This window comes from Gymnoscopelus microlampas (genome assembly GCF_963454915.1).
Source record: "Gymnoscopelus microlampas genome assembly, chromosome: 18".
NCBI lineage: Eukaryota > Metazoa > Chordata > Actinopteri > Myctophiformes > Myctophidae > Gymnoscopelus > Gymnoscopelus microlampas.
The window spans coordinates 15,683,311-15,706,573 of NC_139955.1; the positions used below are offsets into that span (position 1 = coordinate 15,683,311).

Consider the following 23,263-nt stretch of genomic DNA (forward strand, 5'->3'; position numbering starts at 1 on the left):
CAATCTCCAGCCAGGCTCTTGAACAGGGTAGCCATACGTAACGTTGACAGAAGCTGTCTGCTGTATTTACACCTACAACAACTGTTTGCTGGTGCATGTTCACCAGCAAACAACCTGATTCACATCATGTTTCCTGCCAGCAGATACTCAATTCACGGTAAGTTAACCAATATTTAAGGCTATAGCTAATAGCTACTGCTGAAACTGTATTCAAGGAGCTTGCTGTTACACCGATATTAGTGACGTGTCGAATTGTGTAACTAAGTCAAGTCATTATGCAGAAGAATGTCACATTTTTTTCAAATGTATAAAAGTCCTTTGAAAATAGCAGATTGTTCACTGGTTGACAAGCAGTGTACAATAAGGTTTACTAACTACTATGGAATTTCATGAAGTCACACGATGCAATAGGTTGCCAATTGTCGTGTTACGCGTGAGCTACTAGCTCATGTGTTACTTTCCAAATGCATTGGAAACTCAAGTTGAGGAATCACACTGTAGTGGATTATAACTTAATATTATGCACAACACTTTCACCATGTTGAGCAAAATGCACATATTAAAGTCGGACTTCTGAGACACACTGGTGTTTGCTGAAGATGGAGCATAAAGCAGTTTCAGCTCAACATCTCCATATGTTAGCATCAAGCTAAGATGTAGGGTAAAGTTGAACCCAGATATAGGTCACCACAATCATGTCATTGTCTTTGTTATTTTATCTGTTTAATGCCAGTTTAAAAAACACTTAGATGTTCTAATGAGCATTTACTTAAGTAAAGGTACAAAAGTATTGGCATCAAAAAATATACTTAAAGTACCAAAAGTAGAAGTACTCATTATGCAGAATGTCCCATTTCACAAGTTTTCAAACTTTTATTCAAATAAAATGAATTAAAAAATACTTTGAAAATAGCAGATCTGCAAGGTCACAACGTTATTGCATTGAACTGTACATGTTTTCGAGCTTTAGATGCTACTGTTCATGTGTGTGGTAACTGTGTGTGGTAACTGACTTTGTTTATGTGTTGGTCTATCCACAACACAGTCTATGATGCCCAGTGAGGCAGTGACATAACATAAATTACATTGGCAAAGCAGTGAAGAATAGGAGAGTTAAAAATAGTCAGGGTCAGACCTTATTTTTAACTCTATGGGTCAGACACATTGGAGGCTTTTACAATTTGTAATTATTTACATTTACTTATGAGTGTCCAAGCCCACTAAATTCAAAACAATTCACCAAGATTTCTTGCTATTGTCAAAGCTCAACCTAAAATTAGGTACACTTGTGTGCCTAATTTTCATAGATGTATCATAGATGTATTTTATCGATTTTTACATTTTTGTATCTATGATACGAAAGTAAAAGTCAGACTTGCTAAAATACATCTATGATATTCTTGATCCAAGTCTAACACTTGTGGTGACGCACATTTTCTGCATGAAGATTAATGATATAATGTCGTGTAACTAATCTCAGAGATATAAATTGATGCCACACCAGTATTACGCTGCTGGTACCTGTATGAGTGCAAATAAACCCCTCCTGATTCTTGATTAGTGATGTCACTATTCCGTTGCAGTGTTACTTAAAATCTTTTATTTATTTATTTGATAGGCAAGTTAATTATCAACTAACTTATCGTTGTGTGGAGCATGTTTGAGTTTGTGGGTTTGCTTATCTTGTATTTGCGTCTACAAACAGAAAGTGAGTGTGAACTGGTTATGATGAGATTCCCTCCTGTCTGTGCTGGTACTGACTGCCTGGTGCTGCTGAATGGAATTCTAAACTCACTCTAGTCTAGCACATTTAGAAAAATCGTGAAAATGTGTGCAAAACATTTTAACTCAAATCTTTGTGTTTGGGGATTCTACAAATGTCTTCGAAATCCTAAAAGTTTTTCGAAAAAAACTGTTGCTATAATATCAGTGGTTCTCAAACCTTTTTCATGTCAAGAACCCCCAAAATGATGTATTTGGCCGCGGATCCCCATCTCAAAATATTTTGTTCAAGGGACCCCCCAGAAGCAAAGATTTTGAGTTAAAAATGTTCACTTTAAAAAAGAATATAATATATATATTCAAAGATTTGCACACATGTTCACGATTTTTCAAAAATAGCATATCTACGAGCTTGTAGATCTGCTTGTAGATCTGCTATTTTTGAATAGGCAAAGAAATCTAAAATGACACAGATGCTTTCCCTGTCTTAATGGCTTAAACTTAAAAAAAGAAAATCGTTCATTACCTGTATGTATGCAACTGTTTTTTTAAACTGATTGCTGTCAGCATATTGTCTTTCTTTGTTCTTATGTTATTTATGTGTGTAATAATCTCAACATCATTGTAAATGAGGGTCGACCTCAATGATCTCTCTGAGAATTCAAAATAATGGTTGAATGAAATGAATGAATGGTCCTTTCAGCCCGCAGGTGTATCAGGGCCTTGAAAACAGGCCAGGCTGACCATGCCGCACCTCAGCTGTACACCGTGCTGCACAGGCGGGCCTGCTCTGCGGTTGAAGCACCGCGCATTACTACACACTATACAATCCACCCCAGAGAGAAAGACCCACGATGGGAGGGTAAGTCACGACTACTGTATAATTATTTGATTATAATTATTTACAATATGTAATGAAAAATGTATTCATTTAGCAAGCCCTTGCATTACATAAAAAAAACAATTCAACACATTTGAAAAGGAGTGAGATGAAGTAAAAACGTATTAACTCTCACCCCTTTTCAACAAATTCATACTTTGCTAATGAGCATTTACTTGAGTAAAGGTACAAAAGTATTGTCATCAAAATATACTTAAAGTACCAAAAGTAAAAGTACTAAAATGTTTGAAAATAGCAGATCTACAAGCTGCGACGCGTTGTGAGCTTGTAGATCTGCTATTTTCAAATGGCCTATGTATGAAATAGGGCTAAAGTGCTTAATGTATGTTTTATAATATGATTTATATCTGCAAAGTAACTAGTAACTAAAGTTTTCAAATAATTGTAGTTGGAGTAAAAGTGGAAAATTGGAAATACTCCAATAAAGTAAAAATACCTGAAAATTGTTCTTAAGTTCAGTACTTGAGTAAATGTACTTGTTACTTTCCACCACTGCCGACCGGAACCGAAGACCTGAGCCCCGAGCCGGGTCAGGGCCAAAATATTGACTTGTCCCTCGGGCACGGGTCAGCTCAGTTCCATTTGAAATGGATGGACCTGTATGAACCCGACGACCAGCTTTTTGTTATTATTATATTAAACTCTTTAACCTTCGGTTCTAAAATGAGACATAAGCGTTGTAATGACGCTCAAAAATCCATATTGTCTGTTCTCGCGTATTGAATGAGCTACGTCTAACGTTAACAGCCGATTGAAGCGCAGTCAATCTCAAGCGCACTGCACTTACACCATTGATGTCTTTTAGCGAGGTGAAGTTGGAACGTCGTCTGTGTGGAGCCATTATTACAATTGTGCAATCGAAAATATTTAACTGACATTCTGGGATAATGATGTGCTCTGCTTGATGATAATTTGGTCCCTGCCTTGGTCTTTCTCCAGGCGTAGAGATGGAAAGGTTTGCTGATGAAGCCGATGTAGTGATTGTAGGTGGAGGCCCAGCTGGCCTGTCGGCGGCCATTCGACTCAAACAGCTGGCTAATGAGCACGACAAAGAGTTGAGAGTGTGCCTGGTGGAGAAAGCCTCCCAGATCGGAGCGCACACCCTGTCAGGAGCCTGTCTAGAGCCCACGGCACTCAACGAACTGTTCCCTGACTGGAAGGAGAGAGGAGTGAGTTCACGTGCTTGCATATTGTGTGTGTGTGTGTGTGCGTACGTTGCGTGCACGTGGGTGCGAGTAATTCTCATCACAATGTACACATGCCAATCACTTACATTGTAGGATGTGGAATATATGTGGGATTCATCATGTGATACACTTGTGATCAGCACAAATCAAGGCTTTACACACACACACACACACACACACACACACACACACACACACACACACACACACACACACACACACACACACACACACACACACACACACACCCTTTCATGAATTGCATGTCAGTATTTACTTTAAAAATATATATATATATAGTAGGAAATGTACAAAGAACTTTGTGAATGAGGCCCAATGATTTATTGACTTCTTGGTAACTGGTCTTGCATCCAGATTCTGCATTCACAGGTGCCATGTTGATTTGACCAGAGTATTGCCTTATTTCACCCAAAGCATTGCTAGAGTGATGCATAATTTCCAAAAGGAGCACTTGAAGTATAGATGCATATATGCAGTGTTGACATGCAGATCTGCATATATCTGGTAAAATTATGCAACTCATGTTTAAAAAATAAATACAATATGCAATACCATCGCCATAAACAAAGATATTACAATGTCCATTTCCCCCAATACCATTCAGCCCTTGTGTGTGCATGTTAGAAAGATGGTGAACGTGACCAGAACAGATTAACAATATGTTAATCAGTGTTTTCTCACTCCAGGCTCCTCTACACACCCAAGTGAAGGAGGACGTCTTCGGCATCCTGACAGAAAAATACAGGATCCCTATCCCCTTGCTGCCTGGTAATAACTCAATCAAATATATCTATCTTTTGTTTTTTAACTTGCATTATACATTTTATCTGAATAAGCCTTTGCATCTTCTGAGCTTGTAGATCGGCTATTTTCGCTATATCATCATATGACAAAGTATATAGGTCTTAAAGGTAGGGTAAAAGGTTAAACTACTATTTTATGATAGTAATCATTGCTATAAAGTGTTTGTCCAGTAACAGGAGTCTCCCGTCTCTCTCCAGCTCTTCAATAAACAGATTTTCTTTTAGGTGGGTTGCAAAATGTCACCCAATCAGGAGAGAGCACCCATTTATCAGCTTAATGTTTTATAGTGTTCCACTTTTGTCTACTCATTTCTTTGTGTCATCACTTCCAATTCCACTTGTTTAATCTGTATCTCTATCCTGATTGGATAAAAATGGTATCCTGACATGAACATTTTAATAAGGAGATGGAGAGACATGGAGACTCCTGTTACTGAACAAACACTCTGAGTACTTACAGTATGAACAAAAAAGGGTTTTCAAAGAAGTACTGCTTAACTCCCAAATGGTGTGGACTGCAGACGTGCAAAGAGAATAATGCCAAGGCACTCCGTCTTTGATGAAAAAATATATAGGATTTGTTTTGAGCAAGGCAACAAATTATTGGTCATACTTTGTTGCCTTGCTCAAAATAAATCCTATAAATCTTTTCATCAAAGACGTGCCTTGGCATTATTTTCCTTTTCAAGTCTGGAGTCCACACCATTTGGTGTTAAGCAGTACTTCTTTGAAAACCCTTTTTTGTTCATATGCCACTGACTGATCCCTGCAGCAGTCATTTTTCTTTCTCTTTTTACGTTTAAGTATTATCAGAATACAGACAGAGCTATTTAACACTTATCTTAACCAAGGAAAATCACTTTCCCCACCTTTTAGTGGTTAATTCTGACTCATAGCTGTGTTGTATTTATTTATGTGCTTATTGTTGTTTTTTATCTGTTTTTAAATTGGTTAGAGCTTCTTTAATAGTGTGTGTTTTATAATTAGCTTGTTAATAAGTTATCAGCAATAGGACATAAAGTTATAAATAATGTTTAATAGCTGTGGCCTGGTGGCTCAGCACTTGGCACTGTTACCTCACAGCAAGAAGGTCCAGGGTTTGAACTTGTTTGCACTTTCTCCTGCACAAATTACATGTATCTTAAGATGACCAATGACCATAGATAGACTATGATATCGGCCAGCATAGAGTCCGCCCAGACATAATTGCTACATCGTGTTATGAACATGGCATAAATGTTTCTCGTAAGTGTCGCTCAGTGTGACGAGGACAATGACGGCCATCTGCCAGCCAATCCACAGCGTCATTCACTATGAACGGAGGTCTGGCAGTGTCTGAAATGCTTGGCCGCCTTCATGCAGTGTGGCTGGTGCTATGATGATAGTCAATGTGAGACTGTTATATAACAGCTAACAACACGTAAACAAAGGGAATGTCATTTTCTGTGATTAGAGAAGTGAAACTGGAAAATAATATTGTGACGGCTTTACAGGTTTCATGTGTTAAAGCACAGGGAATTAATCACTATTTACTAGTCCAGCCCCACCCGGAATGTAGGAGTTGAGGCATTACATTTAGTTTGACTCGGTTCCACAGATAAATATTGTGAAAATAGCAGATCTAGGCGTTGTAAGCTTGTCGATTTCCACAATTTTCACTTTTCTTACACAATTTACAATTTGGCCACTGTTTGACACGTTTTTATGGCATAGTCTGTTGATTACTTTTGATGCAGTAATGGTCTTTTTTCTTAGCTTTTCTTTTTTGGGGGGTATTAAAAAGGTTGCTTAAATTGTCACTTCAGTGTCATCTGGGGACCCCCCCCCCCAAAAAAAAGAAGAAATTATGTGGGGGCCCCCCTGGGGGTCCCTACCCACAGGTTGAGAACCACTGTACTAGTCTATGTGCTGACCAGCTTATCTAGTATCTATTTCTTCATACCTTAATAACATTCAGGTGTAAAGAAAGAAAAGAAAAGGAAAAGGCTGAGCTTCTGGTGATAGTCATTGTAGCATATACTGTATGCTGTTTGTCTAATATGCAATTAGCCTACTTCCACAAGTCTTGCTGGGTTTAAATACTTAGTTCTGAAGATCCCAATGTGACCGAGACATTGATTAATTATGCTGAGAAAAGTGTGGGAGTATGCATTTTAAGGGGATTTACTCCTAGCCACAGTCCAGGATAATGCACACACATCCGAAAATAAATTCAATGGTTGCAGGATACAAACTATAATGTGCTAGAAAATAAATAATCTTCTGCACACCATTTAAGAATCTCCCACAGTGATTGTCTGGTCTCCTATGTTTTTTCTTGTTTTTGTGTTGTTGCCCCCTGCATCCCTTCCCTAAAAAGAACCACAATGGAAACAAGCCTTGTGCTTTTATCCTTTTGAATTAATGTTCAAAAAAAGTGTTCAATCAAAACTTGTCGGAGGACATGTTTTGAGACTTGCTGCCAGGGGTGCAGGTGGTGGTGGCAGACTGGCAGTTGAATAAAATTATCTGGCAAAAAAAACTGCTTTAGTAGTTGGAAGAAGTCATCTCAAGATAAAGTTAGAAGTGTAAATATATTCATGATTATTTTATTTTTTAAACCTTTTTGCTTTTTGGGGAGCATAGGTCATTCATGAGTTTCTTCCAGCTGGTTCGGTCTTGGGCGATCTCTGCTTCCTTCCAGGATGTTCCTCTTTCCCAGAGTTACGCCTCGACAGACCTTTTACAGCTGTGTCTGGGTCCATATTCATGATTCCCCATCCCTATCTAGGGGCGTCAATGCTTCTAGATAGTAAATCATGAATATATTGAATTTAATACAAATACAGACGTTGCCCTTATGGATTGAGCTGAAAATAATTCCATCGGGATATGGATTGAGCTGAAAATAATTCCATTGGGATCTATTCATAATGCCCAAGCCTACGGCAGAATATTTCCTGAAGAATGGCTGGAGATATTATCAGCTTTCTTTGGAGTTGCTGTTATCCCCTTCTGGCAAGCCAATACAGTAGTCGTGGATCAAAATATTGTTTTGTTTTGGGAAAACATTGCCTCACAGTGACATGTAGACTCAGTTAAACTCAGTCTGACAAGGCATTATTTAACCTTTCCCCCATTGCAGTGTGACATGTAATGAATATGTAACCCTTGATCTGCGTGCCATGTTAGTTAAAATAACAGATCTACAAGCTTGTAGATGTCCTATCTTCGGTGTGCCACACCGGCATGCAACTAAATAGTATGTATAGATAGATAGATAGATAGATAGATAGATACTTTATTAATCCCCGAGGGGAAATTCAGATATCCCATAGCTCATACAGGCAAGGTTAATTAGTATAAATCCTTAACTCATTCACTGCCATAGGACGACTTTGATTATTTTTTTCCCAAAGGCCCAGACTGCCAAGGACGACTTGGACAACTTTTTTAATGTTTGTTTTTCTTTCTTTTTTGAATTTTTGAATTTTGCACACAGAACCGGGAGATAACGTGATCCTAAGAGTTACTGCTCCATTCACTTCCTGGTTAAAGTATTCGGGAAATTGTCTGTATCTCGGCTCCTGTGTTTTACTATGTATTTTTGGCGAGACATTCTATTTTCAACGGCGTATAACAAGCGAACGGGAGGTCTCGATGACATTTCTTTTTTTTTCACGGAAGCACAGTGAAACCCTCCATGATTAGCAAGCATCAGGGTCATACTGGATATAAATATTCTGTGACTACTTGAAAAGGTAGTCACAGTAGTCAATTGATTTTTTATTTATTCTGGCAGTAAATGAGTTAAGATGGCCAAAATCATGCATTGTACAAATTCCGGGAATGTGCAAAATGTTCTTGGCAAACTAATGACACAAACAAATATTATGTTGCTCTGTATGTGCTCTGTATGTGCTGTAGCTGTTTGTCAAACAACACCACAACACAGACTCCGTCAACTGAACATGTGAATGTGTGTTTTGTGTTGTTTATTCACTTCATTATCCCATTAAAACCGGGAAGGCATCTGTGTCGTTTTAGATTTTAGCGTTGGCTATTCAAAAATATCCGACATACAAGCTCACAGCGCGACACTTCGTGCCGCGCTGCAGGCTTGTACATCTGCTATAATTGAACATTTTTGAAAAATCTTGAAAGTGTGAGAACTACTGATTTAGAAGGCATTTGCAGAATAGGCCTCATGTCTTAAATGGGTTATACCAGGAGGTGACTTCGGCATGTAAACACATACATGCTGCTCAGTGCTCACTGACGACTCGAGTGTCGACAACAGATGAGCTGTGCTTTGTTTTTGTTTTGTTTTGGTTTGTCTGATCCCGATATATATTTTATACACACGTTTTTCTGGTGTACATTAAAGGAGGAGTTCACCCAAAAAATTACTTATTTTCTATCAATTACACACCCCATGAAGCCTTGATTTCATGGATTTATTTTTGTTTTTGTGGCATTCCTAAGACAATAATTTGATGACCGTATGTATTTCCAGTAGGAGACACAAATAATCTACTTTGTGTCTCCTACCGGATACATTAGCCGGTAGGAGACGGGAATCAAATTATTAGCTTAGGAATGCGACAAAAGAAAAAAATAATCCATGGATTCAAGGCTTCATAGGGTGTGCAATTGATAGAAAATAAGTCATTTTTTGGGTGAACTCCTCCTTTAAGTGTGTAGCAATTACATTATTGTTACTTTTTACATTGGAGTACACCGGTAGATGACCGGATATAGAGAGCCTAGCATCTATCTGATTATTTAGTACTGTATATAGAATAGGTACAGTATACTTTGTATATAATATAGTAGAGATACAGGAAACTGAGCAGAGAGGGATATGTCTCTGGGTCGAACACTATATCCAGTCATCAAGCCTTCCAGCCATCACAGGCTGTTGATGGCCTTGATCCAGAACAACTTTGAATGATGATAAAAGGTCAAATGAGTTTTCAGAGCAGCAACGCCTTCACTACAAACAGCACATAACAGGCAGTGCAAAGGTCAACACAACAGAAATCCCAGGGACATTTCTCATCAAACAGCAGCAGAAAGTGGCTCAGGTAGAGCCTCTAGCTACACATCTCAGAGTTTATTACACCAGGCACATGAGATGGAACAGGGAATACTGAAAGTCAGTCATAGCCGCCTTTTACATACAGTATCTTCAAAAGGAGGTCTCTGATAATAAAATCAAAGAAAAAGGTCCCGCACACTGTCGTTGGACCGAAAGGTCGATTTAATTAAGAGCAATGTTTGTTTTTGCAAGTTCCAGACAGTGTGCGGGACCTTTATCATTTTATTATCAAAGATCCCCTTTTGAACATTTGCACCTTTGTCCTACGCACCTGTCAGCAACCTTTTGAGGTGTGCATCGGCCTTCCTTCTAAAAGTACAGACAGTATCTTAAAGTTCCAGGAAAATCACACAGGCACTTTGTAGCTTTGTAATTATGGTACTTTATTTCACTTTAAGGTTTTCGCGTATGTGTTAATCCTTCAGCGAATATAAAATGTATTATCCAACCCACCAATTCAACACTACAAAAATGTATTCATATTAATACAAATTTTCTTGTATGTATGATGTTGTAGTTGTCTTTCAAGACAAATACTTCCACCTACCCTTCTGTAATTCAGTAGCTTTGAAAATGAGTAGTAAATGAGAAGGATATCCGGTCATTTTCGTTTTCATTTTCGTATTCTGTATATACAAACAAGGGTACACACTGGACACAAGTAAAGTAGTTGAAACCTGAAATGAGTACCCCTCCCCCCTCCAGTTCCTGAGATTAGTTTCTTAGTTAGCCATGCTTTTATATAGTATTGTGACTCTATTCCTCTGCTGTGTGTCAGGATTATAATACTGTGACTCTATTCATGTACTGTTAGTCAGGTTTATAATTATGTGACTCTATTCCCCTTACTGTGTGTCAGGTTTGCCCATGAATAACCATGGAAACTACATTGTGAGGCTGGGGAACTTTGTGCGTTGGCTGGGTGAGCAGGCGGAGGAGCTGGGAGTAGAGCTGTACCCTGGATACGCTGCATCCGAGGTAAATCCTGGAATCTTAACAGGTCCGACACCGAGGAGTCATTTGGGGGGGGGGGGATAGGGGATGTCAAAAGAAGTTACCACTTAAGCCCCATTTCCGTTGTGACACGCTGTGAGCTTGTAGGTCAACTATTTTTGCTATTTGGGGGGGGGATGTCTGAAAATGTTCAAACAAACTATGGTCATGTAAAAACATCATAAAAGAGAACAGGATCAAAATGTCTCGGTAGTAGAGCAGGGAGATCACCTCCAACCACTGCAGTTGTGTTAGTCATATTGTAAACAACATTTTATTCACACACAAAAAGTTATGGGTTGTAGCTTTAATGAAGCTTGTCTTTTATTCAGGTTTTGTTTCATGAAGACGGCAGTGTCAAAGGAATTGCCACCAATGATGTGGGGATTGCCAAGGACGGCTCGCCAAAGGTACTGTCTCACATTCACATGGTTGGTTAAATCTGTCTGTGGGTTTTATTGATATAAAAACAATGAAAAGGCTTAACAAATTATAACATAATACTGTGTTTTATTTGTTTGTTTGTTTGTTTTTTTATATCTGGCATTTAACTCATCCAGTGCCATTGACGTCGCCGACATCCGTAAAAAACAATCTTTAAAAAAAAAAGAGCGTCTACAGTACACGAACACAATTGGCCCGTGTTCGGGGGAGGGAGATATCGGTCATTGCACGTACTCCTACGGGCTGGGCCGGCACCTGTCAGCGGGGAGTGTTGGGCGGGGGGAGGAGTAGGACGAAGGCTCTATGTCCTCCTGGTGGGGGCTCCTCACTGGCAGGTGAGTCAGTAGGATATGACAGCAGTGACAACACAGAAATGTGTGTGGGGAGGAATCAATTGGCATAACAACTAAATTGGGCAGAAAGGGGGAAAAAAAAATATTGGCTACTCTAAATTAAAAAAAGAAATATATATATATATATATATATATATATATATATATATATATATATATATATATATATATATATATATATATATATATATAGTGAGAGTAAATATATATAGTGAGAGTAAAATGTGTGAGTTTTTTCCCAAACAGTGGGTCTGGGATCCTAAAACTGAGTTGCTAGATGTTGCGAAAGGGTGATGGACACATTGAACATATTCATATTATTCAGTAGTCCTGGGTACTGACTTATTAGTCAATGCAAAATTCAGGATCCAGCATGAAACCAGTTGAGACCCGCACTAGTTGTTATGTCTGTCTTTGTTTGTCTGTGCTGGCATATTTCACTGCAAGGGAATTTACAGGTTAACTGGTATTAAACAAACCTTTATTTATACAGCCGAAAATCCCATTGAGATACAAGCTCCCTTTTACGAGGGAGCCCTGTGTCAGCTATATACAGACGCAGATTGTAGAATTTGGTTTTGAAAGTTACCATGTTAATGTACTAAACCTCTTGATGATTGTTTTAAGTGTTTTGGATTAAACAATAACTCGGATGGCATTCAGAGAGATGACTAGACCCACATGTGTGCGGGAAAAGTCTTTGACTAAATGTGCACATGGTACTGCTCTCAAAGGGTACATCCTTACATGTATATTTGTCAGATATCGCTCTCATCTCATGTAATGTATAACATGTACTACTCCATTCATTTCGTAACGGTTAAACATGGCGGAAAATTATAGAAAATAAATACAGATTTGAAAACTACTGGATAATTCAGGTCTGACTTATCCTCCTTTCATGGAAGCAACACTCTCCACCCAGCTTTACCAGGTGGATTAAAGAGACTATGTATTTCTTGAAACTAGAGAAAATCAAATACTCACTTTAAGGGTCTGTTCAGAAATTCAAGGAGATTTGGACCCCCTTCCTTGACAATTATGAGAGTTAACAAGTGCCGCTTGATGAGGAGACCTACGTGGATGGATCATTAGGCGTGACAGCAGGGTTCCCCTTTCCCTCCTTCCCTTCCCTCTCTTCTTCCTCTTTCTTCTTTTCTTTTCTTGTACTAATTGTACTCAGACCTTCTCTCTTTTCCCTCTTATTCTCTCTGTCCACTGATGATGTCTTCTGGTTGTTCTCAGGATGTGTTTGAGAGAGGCATGGAGCTACACGCTAAAGTAACACTGTTTGGGGAGGGTTGCCACGGACACCTGGCCAAGCAGCTGTACAAGCAGTTCAACCTGAGAGAGAACTGTGAACCACAGACGTATGCCATCGGTCTGAAAGAGGTGCATCTCCATCACAACGTTTCTGATGAAACGATGTTCCATTTGACATGTCAGTTATCATTAACCCATTAAGACCGGGAACGCATCTGTGTCATTTTTCAAATTTCTTTGGCTATTCAAAAATAGCAGATCTACAAGCTCATAGTGCTGCGCTACGAGCTTGTAGATCTGCTCATTTTTAAAAATCGTTAACATTTGTGGAAATCTTTGAATATATATATATTTTTAAAGCAAACATTTATAACTAAAATCTTTGCTTCTGGGGGTCCCTGGAACAACATATTTTGAGATGGGGGTCCGCGGCCAAATACCTATCATTTTGGGGGTCCTTGACATGAAAAAGTTTGAGAACCACTCATGTAGCAAGGTTTTTTCCAAAAACTGATTTTGTAGAATCGGCCTCAGGTCTTGGGTTCAATGGGTTAAACTACACTCTCAAATCGAGTTTTTCCATAGAATGTAAAGTTTATATCACTCTCATAGGTGTGTGTGTGTGTGTGTGTGTGTGTGTGTGTGTGTGTGTGTGTGTGTGTGTGTGTGTGTGGTACAAATGTGTTACTGTGGGTGTTCATTGTTTAGTTGTGGATGATCGATGAGAAGAAGTGGAGGCCGGGCAGAGTGGAACATTCCGTGGGTTGGCCTCTGAACAGAAACACATATGGAGGCTCCTTTCTGTACCACCTCAATGAAGGAGAGCCCCTGGTGGCTGTGGGCTTCGTGGTGAGTTGGACCTCATGGATTTAACCGTTTTACATCTGGTCTCCCTAATTTGGGCATGTCCTTTTTAAGGAAACATTTTCTAAATTAGCTAAGATAGCAGATCTACAAGCTCACAGGGCATCGCATTGTGATCTTGTAGATTGGCTATTATCACTTTTCGTTTTATGACGAAGTATACAGTAGGGTTTTAGTGGTTAATATTTTAAGTTATGTTCCTTCTTGTGCGGTTGAGCTTGGTTTTGAAAAACAATGGAGGGGAAAAAATTGATTCAAGATTCAAAGCTTTATTCTGTAACTTTTTAAAACTTAAGGGAGTAGTTATTAGTTATTGGCTTAGGAATGTGACAAAAACAAAAAAATCTCTATGAATTCAAGGCTTCATAGGGTGTGCAATTGATAGAAAATAAACCATTGTTTGGGTGAACTACTCATTTCAGTCTTGTTGCAGCTCCTTTTTTGCCATTGGACTATGGTAAAAATCAAAATGTATTTATTCATGCCCCCTAGATATTATCTGCACACACAAGAGCAGTGGTCCTCGAACGGTGTGCCGTGAGACAAGTCCAGCTATCTCACATACACAATCTCCAGCTGGGTTTGAAAAAGTTTGAATCATTTTGATTTTTTTTTAACACAAATCTTCTCTTCTAAAGAAACATTTTTTCATTTTCAGATGAAGGGGCGGGGGGGGGGGGGGGGGGGTCCACGGCCAAATATATTTCAATTTGGGGTTCCTTGGCACGAAAAAGTTTCAGAACTACCGAATTTTAGAAGGCATTTGTAGAATTGGCCTCAGGTCTTAATGGGTTAAGTGATTAACAAGGTGTTTGTGTCTGTGGTGCCAGGTCGGGTTGGACTATACCAACCCCTACCTCAGCCCCTTCAGGGAGTTCCAACGCTGGAAGCACCACCCGTCTGTGTCCCCAACGTTCGAAGGAGGAGAGAGGATCGCATACGGTGCCAGAGCCCTCAACGAGGGAGGCTTCCAGGTCAGGGCACTGTTCATGTGTATTCTTTTGAACATCATGTACAGCAGCACAGTATTGTATGAGACACAATTGTATAGAATATTGTGTTTTTACATTTTCAGTTAATCAGTCCTAAACGGACAGCGATTTATTTATGTTCATGGCTAACCGTGTACTCGCTCCCATTCCCTGTGTGTGTGTGTGTGTGTGTGTGTGTGTGTGTGTGTGTGTGTTTTGCAGCATAAGCTTCAAAATATTTTGGGTTTCATATTGTGTATTAACATCTATCTATCATATTGTCTGTTGACTAGGCATGTAACGATTCACTCAACTCACGATAAAATTTGAATCACGATAATAGGTTCACAATAAGATTCTTCAAGATTTTTTAAACACAAAATTAGTTTCCAGACAAATGTTTTTTTTCCCGAATGCAGTATTTTCTTCTTTTTAACAATATTTAGTTTTCTCTTATCCTCTTTTCAATACAGTAGCAAATGACTGAAAACTTTGTTTGAATCAATTCTCTTTTAAATCAAAGATCATGTATTTTCTTCTTTTTTTTCTGCTGTTCTTTATGAAATTGATTTGAATGCCTACTGTTGACTGCACTAATAAAGCATAAGTTGGAGTGATATTTTTAAAGAATGTTGCGTTGCTCTCCAGTCTCTCCCAAAGCTGACGTTTCCTGGAGGCCTGCTGATTGGCTGCAGCCCTGGCTTCATGAACGTTCCGAAGATCAAAGGAACCCACACGGCCATGAAGAGCGGCATGGTGGCTGCCGAGGCCTGCTTCCCTAAACTCATCGCAGAGGACCTCCAGTCAGAGACGGCGGGTATGAGAAATATCACTATATCGTTGCTGTCGGGCAGAAACCGCTTCTTTCTCCACATTCTAACTTTTTTTGTGTTTTTTTGCCCTACTTGATCATACTACAGCGCCACACAAAAGTATCAGAAGAGCTTTAACCCTTTAAGACCTGGAACTGTGTCATTTTTAGATTTGAGCTAAAAAGCATTATTTTACACTTTTGGCTATTTTTGAAAAATCGTGAAAATGTGTGCAAATCTTTTAACACATTGGGTGCCAAAACCGTATATATACGCTTTTTGAAAAAAAAAATGTTTGAAAAAAAAACAGCACCAGGAGATATCATTTTCCGAATATTTAGACTCCAAAACACTTCCTGGTTAACTTATGACTTCAAAAGCCAGTATCTCGGCTCCTCAAAAATGGTTAAAAATGCTGGCACTCAGTGTACTCTGTTTTTAAAAAAAACTGGCACCCAATGTGTTAATATATATATTTTTAAAGCGAACATTTTTAACTCAAATCTTTGCTTCTGGGGGTCCCTGGAACAACATATTTTGATGGGGGTCCGCGGCCAAATACATATCATTTTAGGGGTCCTTGACATGAAAAAGATTGAACACCACTGATATAGAAACATACGTTTTTCAGAAAACTGTTGAGATATAGTAGAATCGGCTTCAGGTCTCAATGGGTTAATCAAATGTGTTAACAGATTAAAGCTCTATATTCTGATTGCAATCATTGTTATAGAGTATTTCGTTCTGTAACTGGGGTCACCCTCTCTCTAGCTCTTAATTAAACGGAACATCTTTTTTTTATGTGGGTTGCCAATCAGGAAAGAATGCCCATTAATCAGTTTAAAATGTATAGTGTTCCAGGTCCTATTGTGTCTGCTCATTTCTTTGCGTCATTACTTCACTTATTTATCCTGTATCCTGTATGAGTGCTCTCTCCTGATTGGATAAAACTGGTATCCCGACCTGAAAACAAACCCTCAAACAATGATTACCATCAGAATATTGAGCTATTTAACTCATTCACTGCCAGAATTATTTCTGGCCCGTTTGAACACCGCCAAGATTTTTCATTGAAAATAAAAAAGTACTCAGGAGCCGAGATACAGAATTTTTAAGTTTTAAGTTAACAAGGAAGTGGATGGGAGTCTATATCTTCGAAAAATCATATTTCCTTGGTCTTTGGGTCAAAAAAAAAATATATATATATATATTTTTATTTTTATTTTATTTTTTAAAAAGTCGTTTTAGTCGTTCTTGGCAGGCATGGCTTATGGACAAAGTCGTTTTAGTCGTTCTAGGCAGGGAATGAGTTAACATGATCATAACGTACCTTTTTAACCCATTAAGACCCGGGAAGCATCTGTGTCATTTTAAGATTTCTTTGACTATTCAAAAATAGCAGATATACATGCTCATAGCGCGCCACCGAGTGCCGCGCTATGAGCTTGTAGATCTGCTATGTTTTGAAAAAAAAGAAAAGAAAAATCTCTGTGCAAATCTTTGAATATATATATTTTTTCAAAGCAAACATTTTTAACTAAAATCTTTGCTTCTGGGGGATTCTACAAATGTCTTCTAAATTCTAACCCAAGATGATATGTATTTGGCCAGCGGACCCCCATCTCAAAATGTTGTTCCAGGGACCCCCCAGAAGCACAGATCGGAGTTAAAAATGTTTGCTTTAAAACACATACTGTATATATTGAAAGATTTGCACAAATGTTCACGATTTTTCAAAAATAGCAGATCTACAAGCTCGTAGCGCAGCACTCGGTGCCGTGCTATGAGCTTGTGTATCTGCTATTTTTAGAATAGCCAAAGAAATCTTAAAATTCTCTCCCGGTCTAAATGGATAAATGAATGCCGTAGACAAGAGGACCTCAATTCTAGTGTCACCGTTTGACCTGCCCAGGTCTCCATGTTGCGGAGTACGCTGAGGACCTCCAGAATTCGTGGATGTGGAAGGAGCTGCAGGCTGTAAGGAACATCAGACCATCCTTCCACAACTACTTCGGTCTGTACGGAGGGATCGTCTATACTGGAGTCTTCTACTGGATCTTAAGAGGAAAAGAGCCCTGGACACTCAAACACTGTGGTGAATAAATACCCCCCCCCCCCCCCCCCCGTCTCCTTCAATTCACTTCACTCACTTAGGATTAATTAGTTAGAAATATTCAAATCAAACAAATTTTCTGCCCTAAAGATTAACAGAAAGAAATGGAAAAGAATCTGGCTACGGCTTTTAGATGATTCTTACATTCCCCCGATACAACCAATAGTAAAGATCGCACGGGTCAAAGCCAGAGATTTGAATGGACAGACACAATCGTGTAACCTTGGAGCAAAGCATTATGTACTTTATATAATGTTGCATTCAACTGATACGACCAATAGTACACGCAGCACGGGTCAAAGCCAGAGCATTTCATGAAAAAGCATCATCACGTAACCTTCCGAGTATAACATTATGTACAGTTTTAAACACCCAGAGCCAAAGGACCTTAACCCATTCAATCCGGGAAAGCATCTCTGTCATTTTAGATGTCTTTGGCTATTCAAAAATAACAAAAATACAAGCTCATAATGAGCTTGTAGATGCTATTCTTGAAAAATCGTGAAAATGTGTGCAAATCTTTCAATATATATTTTTTAAAGCGAACATTTGTAAAAAAAAAATTGTTCCAAGCCCCCCCCCCCCCCCCCCCCCCCCAGAAGCAAAGATTTGAGTAACAAATGTCTGCTTTAAAAAATACATATTTATATTAATACAATATATAGTATTTGCACACATTTTGCACTGCTATTTTTTAATAGCCAAAGAAATGTAAAATGACAGAGATGCGTTCCCGTATTGAATGGGTTAAGCTCAATTTGAATCAGTGTCATTCAGACTGAAGTGGTTCCTCTGCACTGTGCTCATCGAGGAGGTGCGAAGGCTGTCCGTCTTCATTGCTGGCCCACAATAACCTTCCTGACCTGACGGAGACCTGTGCACTTTTTCTAGTTTCAATGTATTTATTTTTCAACAAAACAACAAAATGTAAGATGGGGGGGGGTCTGTGGCCAAATACATTTTTGAGGGTCCTTGACATGAAAAAGTTTGAGTACCACTGATAACATGATAAGCAACGTAAGTTTTTCAGAAAACTGATTTAGAAGACATTTTGTAGAATCGGCCTCAGGTCCTAATGTTCTAATGACCATTTTTCCTAACCGTGTTCAGGTCTGGACTCTGCTCAGCTGAAGCCAGCTAAAGAGTGCACCCCCATCGAATACCCCAAACCAGACGGCAAGCTCAGCTTTGACCTGCTGTCCTCTGTGGCTCTGAGCGGTACCAACCACGAGGGAGACCAACCGGCCCATCTCACCCTGAAGGACGACAGCGTTCCTGTGGACAGGAACCTGGCCATCTACGATGGACCTGAGCAACGCTTCTGTCCTGCAGGTATGACTGCAAGCACCAATTATTACATCATCGTCTAATCGCAATTATTTTTGCATAATCTTCAAAATCGTTTCAAAAACAACATTTTTAAATTAAAAAAAATCTGAAATGGCTGATCTACAAGCTTACAACGCGTCTGAAATAGCTGATCTACAAGCTTACAACACGTAACAAAGTGACGCGTTGTAAGCTTGTAGATCATTTAAGCTATTTTTACTTTTTTTTTGTGTAAAAAATGTATAAATATGTCGCTAATTTCTTTGTAAATTCAAGTTATTTGTCATATCTGCCCAAATGGTGGAAGCCACTACGTTTTAAACTTTGGGGCATGACCCAGTGTGCAGACTTTATTCTTTTTGGATTCTGACCTCTGCCCAGCAGCTGGAGCTTTAGTAAGTGGATGTGTGTGCTTTTTAGTTTTTAACTGCGATCACCAGGACACAAAACACATGGTCTGCTACTCAACAGTTCTGTTAAATGTAGTTTTTGTGAAAAAAAAAAGAGATAAAATTGCACTAACAATATAACAAAGTATAGTTTGTACTGTCATTTAAACAAAAGGAAAACAATTTGTAATAAACAAGTTTAATATTTGTATATTTTGGAAAACAGCACAGCAGTCTGTTTGAAGGATGCCTTACGACTTATTTTAGACAATCCTGGTACCAGTAAGGCTTGATTTATATTTAATTGTGCGCGGGTGTTGGAAAATAGCAGATCTACAAGCTCACAACGTGTCACAGCGTGTAAGTATCAGGCTAAACCTGCGTAAACTGTAAATTGTCTCACAGGGTTTCATTTTCACCCTAAAATGCACTTGTTGATAATCTCAGGAACTCCTACGGAACTGGACTGATGCAGAATTAACCACTTTAACCCATGTAAAAAAAATGACGGATCTACCCTAATCTGATCTACAAGTTAACGCCACGTCGCTACATGCGTACAGTATGTAGGGCTATAATCAAGAATCAAGGTTTCAAGTGACAAGATTTGTCACTCACGCATACATACAGATAGTAGTGAAATGCTGGTGCAGTATGTCCGCATAATGCCTGATTTATGCTCCGTCTCATGCCAAAAATAAACGACCTACAAGCTCACAACGCATCGCATCCGCGGTGCGTTGTGAGCTTGTAGGTCTGCTATTTACGACACGCGACACCGTTGTGTGACGAAGTATGAATCGTGTTTCAGTGGCTAATGTGTCATGTTTGGTAAGATATTGAGGTCTCAGTTAATTAAAACGTAACCCCCCTCCCCCTCAGGTGTCTATGAGTACGTTCCTATGGATGTCGGCGATGGGATGCGACTGCAGATCAATGCTCAGAACTGTGTTCACTGTAAAACCTGCGACATCAAGGACCCCAGTCAGAACATCAACTGGGTCGTCCCAGAGGGCAGTGGGGGGCCCGCCTACAACGGCATGTGAACAGATGTGTTTTTATTTTATTTTGTTCATATGACGAGGCCCTAGCACAGTTGTTTTTTATTTCAAGGACTTCCCAGTTTGGTATGCATTTAGGCCACGGACCCCATATCTGTGAGTGTACAAATGGAACCAAATGGACATTTGTACACTCTCATTTACAAACCTGTAAGGGTCCATTCGGTTCCTCACTATCAGTCATTTAGCTGGGGACCCTATCAAGTACCTCTAGGGGTCCCGGGACTCCACTTTGAGGGTGCCCTGGCAGATGTCTGTTTAAATGCCTTTCAGGGTTTAGCTGAATGGATAATGTGCCTACAAATGGACCAGAGTATTACCTTTACTGTGGTCACACTAAAACCATTTATATCTGCAGTAATACAGTTGATCCATTATTGAACTCTGCTTCTACAGCCCTCTATGGACCCAAGGGTTGTGAAACTCTTAACACATAAATATACATGAGAATGTTCTATACTAATGAGCAAAGACATCAAAATTGAGTGTTCTGCAGAAGGGTTCTATTCTGTATGGGCATTAAAGCAGCACTATGTAACTTTTTTTTAAATTAATAAATATTTAATATTGAATAAAAATGCTGTCCAATCTGTATGGTAGAGTATGTGAATACAATATAACTTATTGGTTGGGTGGTTGTATTTTGTCTCCCTGCTCTTCTATTGAGACGTTTAGATCCTGTGAAAAGTTCACGTCTCACCTAGACCTGATGGTCGAGATTCAATTCATCCCCTGAGCAAGCAGGCAGGCTCCATTAGCTTAAAAAAAAAAAGTTACATAGTGCAGCTTCAAGTGTGGCTTGTTTGTGAATTGTTTTTTGAAAATTATAAATGCTTGACCAATATAAAGTACTGTGTATATTTGTATGTTGTGAACAGAGGCTGTGGCCATTGATAGTTCAACACAGAGCTGTGCCTAAATGAAATGTTTTATTTCATGTAAACTTGTAGCAGGTACGTGTTTTCGGTTAACAATGATTTGCAGGACACGTACACAGAAATGTACATATTAACAGAAATAATAGAATAGTTACTGAATAAAGTAGACTTGACTGTTGATTTGTTGCTTTATTTTAACATCTTGTAAAAAAAAAAAACTAGATAGTTTTGTGTTCAACAATTCTAACAGTTGAACTCGTCATATTGAAGGCTTTTATCAACACAAATAAATAATGAGAAAGCAGTTCAGAGCAAGACAGTAAAAGACAGTATGGTTAATTTAACAGTGAAGACTTATCAGAATGCTGACAGGCTTAAACTCTTCCTTCATTGCTTCAGTTCCTCTTAAATGTGCCAGTCATCAAAACACGAAAAGAATCATCCGTGATTCACACACAAACTACCTGACTCAAATGGTTGTGTTGCTCCCCTTAAAGGCCCAATGTGATTACAAAACAAAATGGCAATGGAGACGTGACTCCGCTCTTGATAGGAATAACACTACAGACAGCAGATACATGATCCCAAGCATCCCTATTCTAAATAGACTATCGATCGGTCAAAAGTAGTCGATCACAAATGGTTTGCAAGGTTTCCCAAAATGTAGCACATATTTGCCATTTGGGCAGCAGTAGCTGATTGGGTAAAGATGCCATCTGAGAATTAAAAAAAAATAAAAAACAAACGTTTGCCCCCCCTCACCTCACCCAGTCTGTGTCTAAGTGTTCCTGAGCAAGACACCCTGAACGCTCAACATGACCCTCTGAGCAGCCGTCAGCTGGGTGAAGCAGAAACTGAATTTCCCCAGTGGGATCAATGAAGGTCAACCCTTTCTTAATTCATATATTTGCCCAATATGGTAAGGAAATGTATGTCCTCTGATGCAGCCGTAGAACAGCATTGTTTAACTCATGTGACCCTGTCGCAGTTAGTCCTAACATGCAGGGGCCTTTAAACTATTTCCTGTGTTTTGATTAGCAATGGCAATGATTTTATGCAGGTTCAATATTAATTTAGTTTTACTGTATGTCAATATTTATTGAACAAAAACTAAACCGTCTTATTAAAACAAGAGCATTTAGTGCTACTAGTAACTGCAGCCTAAGTCTTAATTACATTTTTGATTCACAATGGGGTGTGGCAGTTCTTAAATATCACATTTTCCATTTACAAATCAAACTTATTTCAGAATGCATGTGAATATAACTCTAATGTATATGTTCAAAGGGCCCGGATTGGGCCTTTAACGGAAGCCAAAGACCTTTTAATATATGTTTTTCTTTTTGAAAATTGTATCCCCAAATGTAGTCATTCTGTCAATTCCCAAGTCCCCTTGTATTGTAGACCCTTATCTCTGCTGACCCCTACTGGTTGGTCTTAGGGAGGGTGTAGTTGAGCACATAACTCCTCCAATACACAGTGGTGAACCGTAACGAAGTACATTTACTTAAGTATTTGTACTTTTGCATATTTACGACTTTGACTTCACTACATTTCTAGGTAGGGAAAAAGTACATTATGAATTAACCACTTTTTCAAATATAGTGAAAATAGCCGATCTACAAGCTCACAATAAAAAAAAATTGTACAGTAATTTTACTTTTGAATACTTAAGTATTTTTAAAAGCCAGTACTCCAGTGCAAATTTGACAGAGCAACTTTCACTTCGCAGTTGAGTAATATTTGACCAGGAGTATTTATACTTTGCAGATGTACACAGACTACACACTATTCCTCCCAGTTCAGCTCCCCACTGAACAGATGCCCTGACCAACCTGCAGGTAAGTCACTAGTGCAGTGACAGAGATCGCCCTCCCCACCCGAGCGCCCCCCAAAAAGCTTCAACATTTCATGCGAACATTTTGGCGTAGACCTTCTTCTCTTTCTCCTTCTCTTCTTTCACTTTGAGCTGAACTCTCTTCATCTCGTTGCTGATGGCTGTCGAACACAAAACAAGCTTTCAGTTAGGATGGCAGACATGACATTGAAGATAACGCAGGTCCAAGGAACTAGTCTACT

General features: G+C 39.0%; 2 protein-coding genes across 2 annotated transcripts in view; one reads left to right on the forward strand and one right to left on the reverse strand.

Annotated features, from left to right (window-relative positions):
• etfdh (electron transfer flavoprotein dehydrogenase) lies at nucleotides 1–22,741 on the forward strand. Its single transcript, XM_084041908.1, has 13 exons — nucleotides 1–157; nucleotides 2,426–2,584; nucleotides 3,563–3,792; nucleotides 4,518–4,599; nucleotides 10,574–10,692; nucleotides 11,040–11,117; nucleotides 12,750–12,896; nucleotides 13,476–13,616; nucleotides 14,462–14,605; nucleotides 15,251–15,419; nucleotides 17,327–17,509; nucleotides 18,638–18,859; nucleotides 20,128–22,741. Exons 1-13 carry the CDS (start codon nucleotides 127–129, stop codon nucleotides 20,289–20,291), a joined length of 1,869 nt encoding a protein of 622 aa, XP_083898034.1. The 5' UTR covers nucleotides 1–126; the 3' UTR covers nucleotides 20,292–22,741.
• Nucleotides 21,359–23,263, reverse strand: part of ppid (peptidylprolyl isomerase D) — a 10,931-nt gene continuing 9,026 nt past the window's right edge. Inside the window, exon 10 of the mRNA XM_084041909.1 lies at nucleotides 21,359–23,182. Within this exon, the coding sequence (XP_083898035.1) occupies nucleotides 23,094–23,182 (89 nt within the window). The 3' untranslated portion in view covers nucleotides 21,359–23,093. The remainder of the gene's footprint in view (nucleotides 23,183–23,263) is intronic.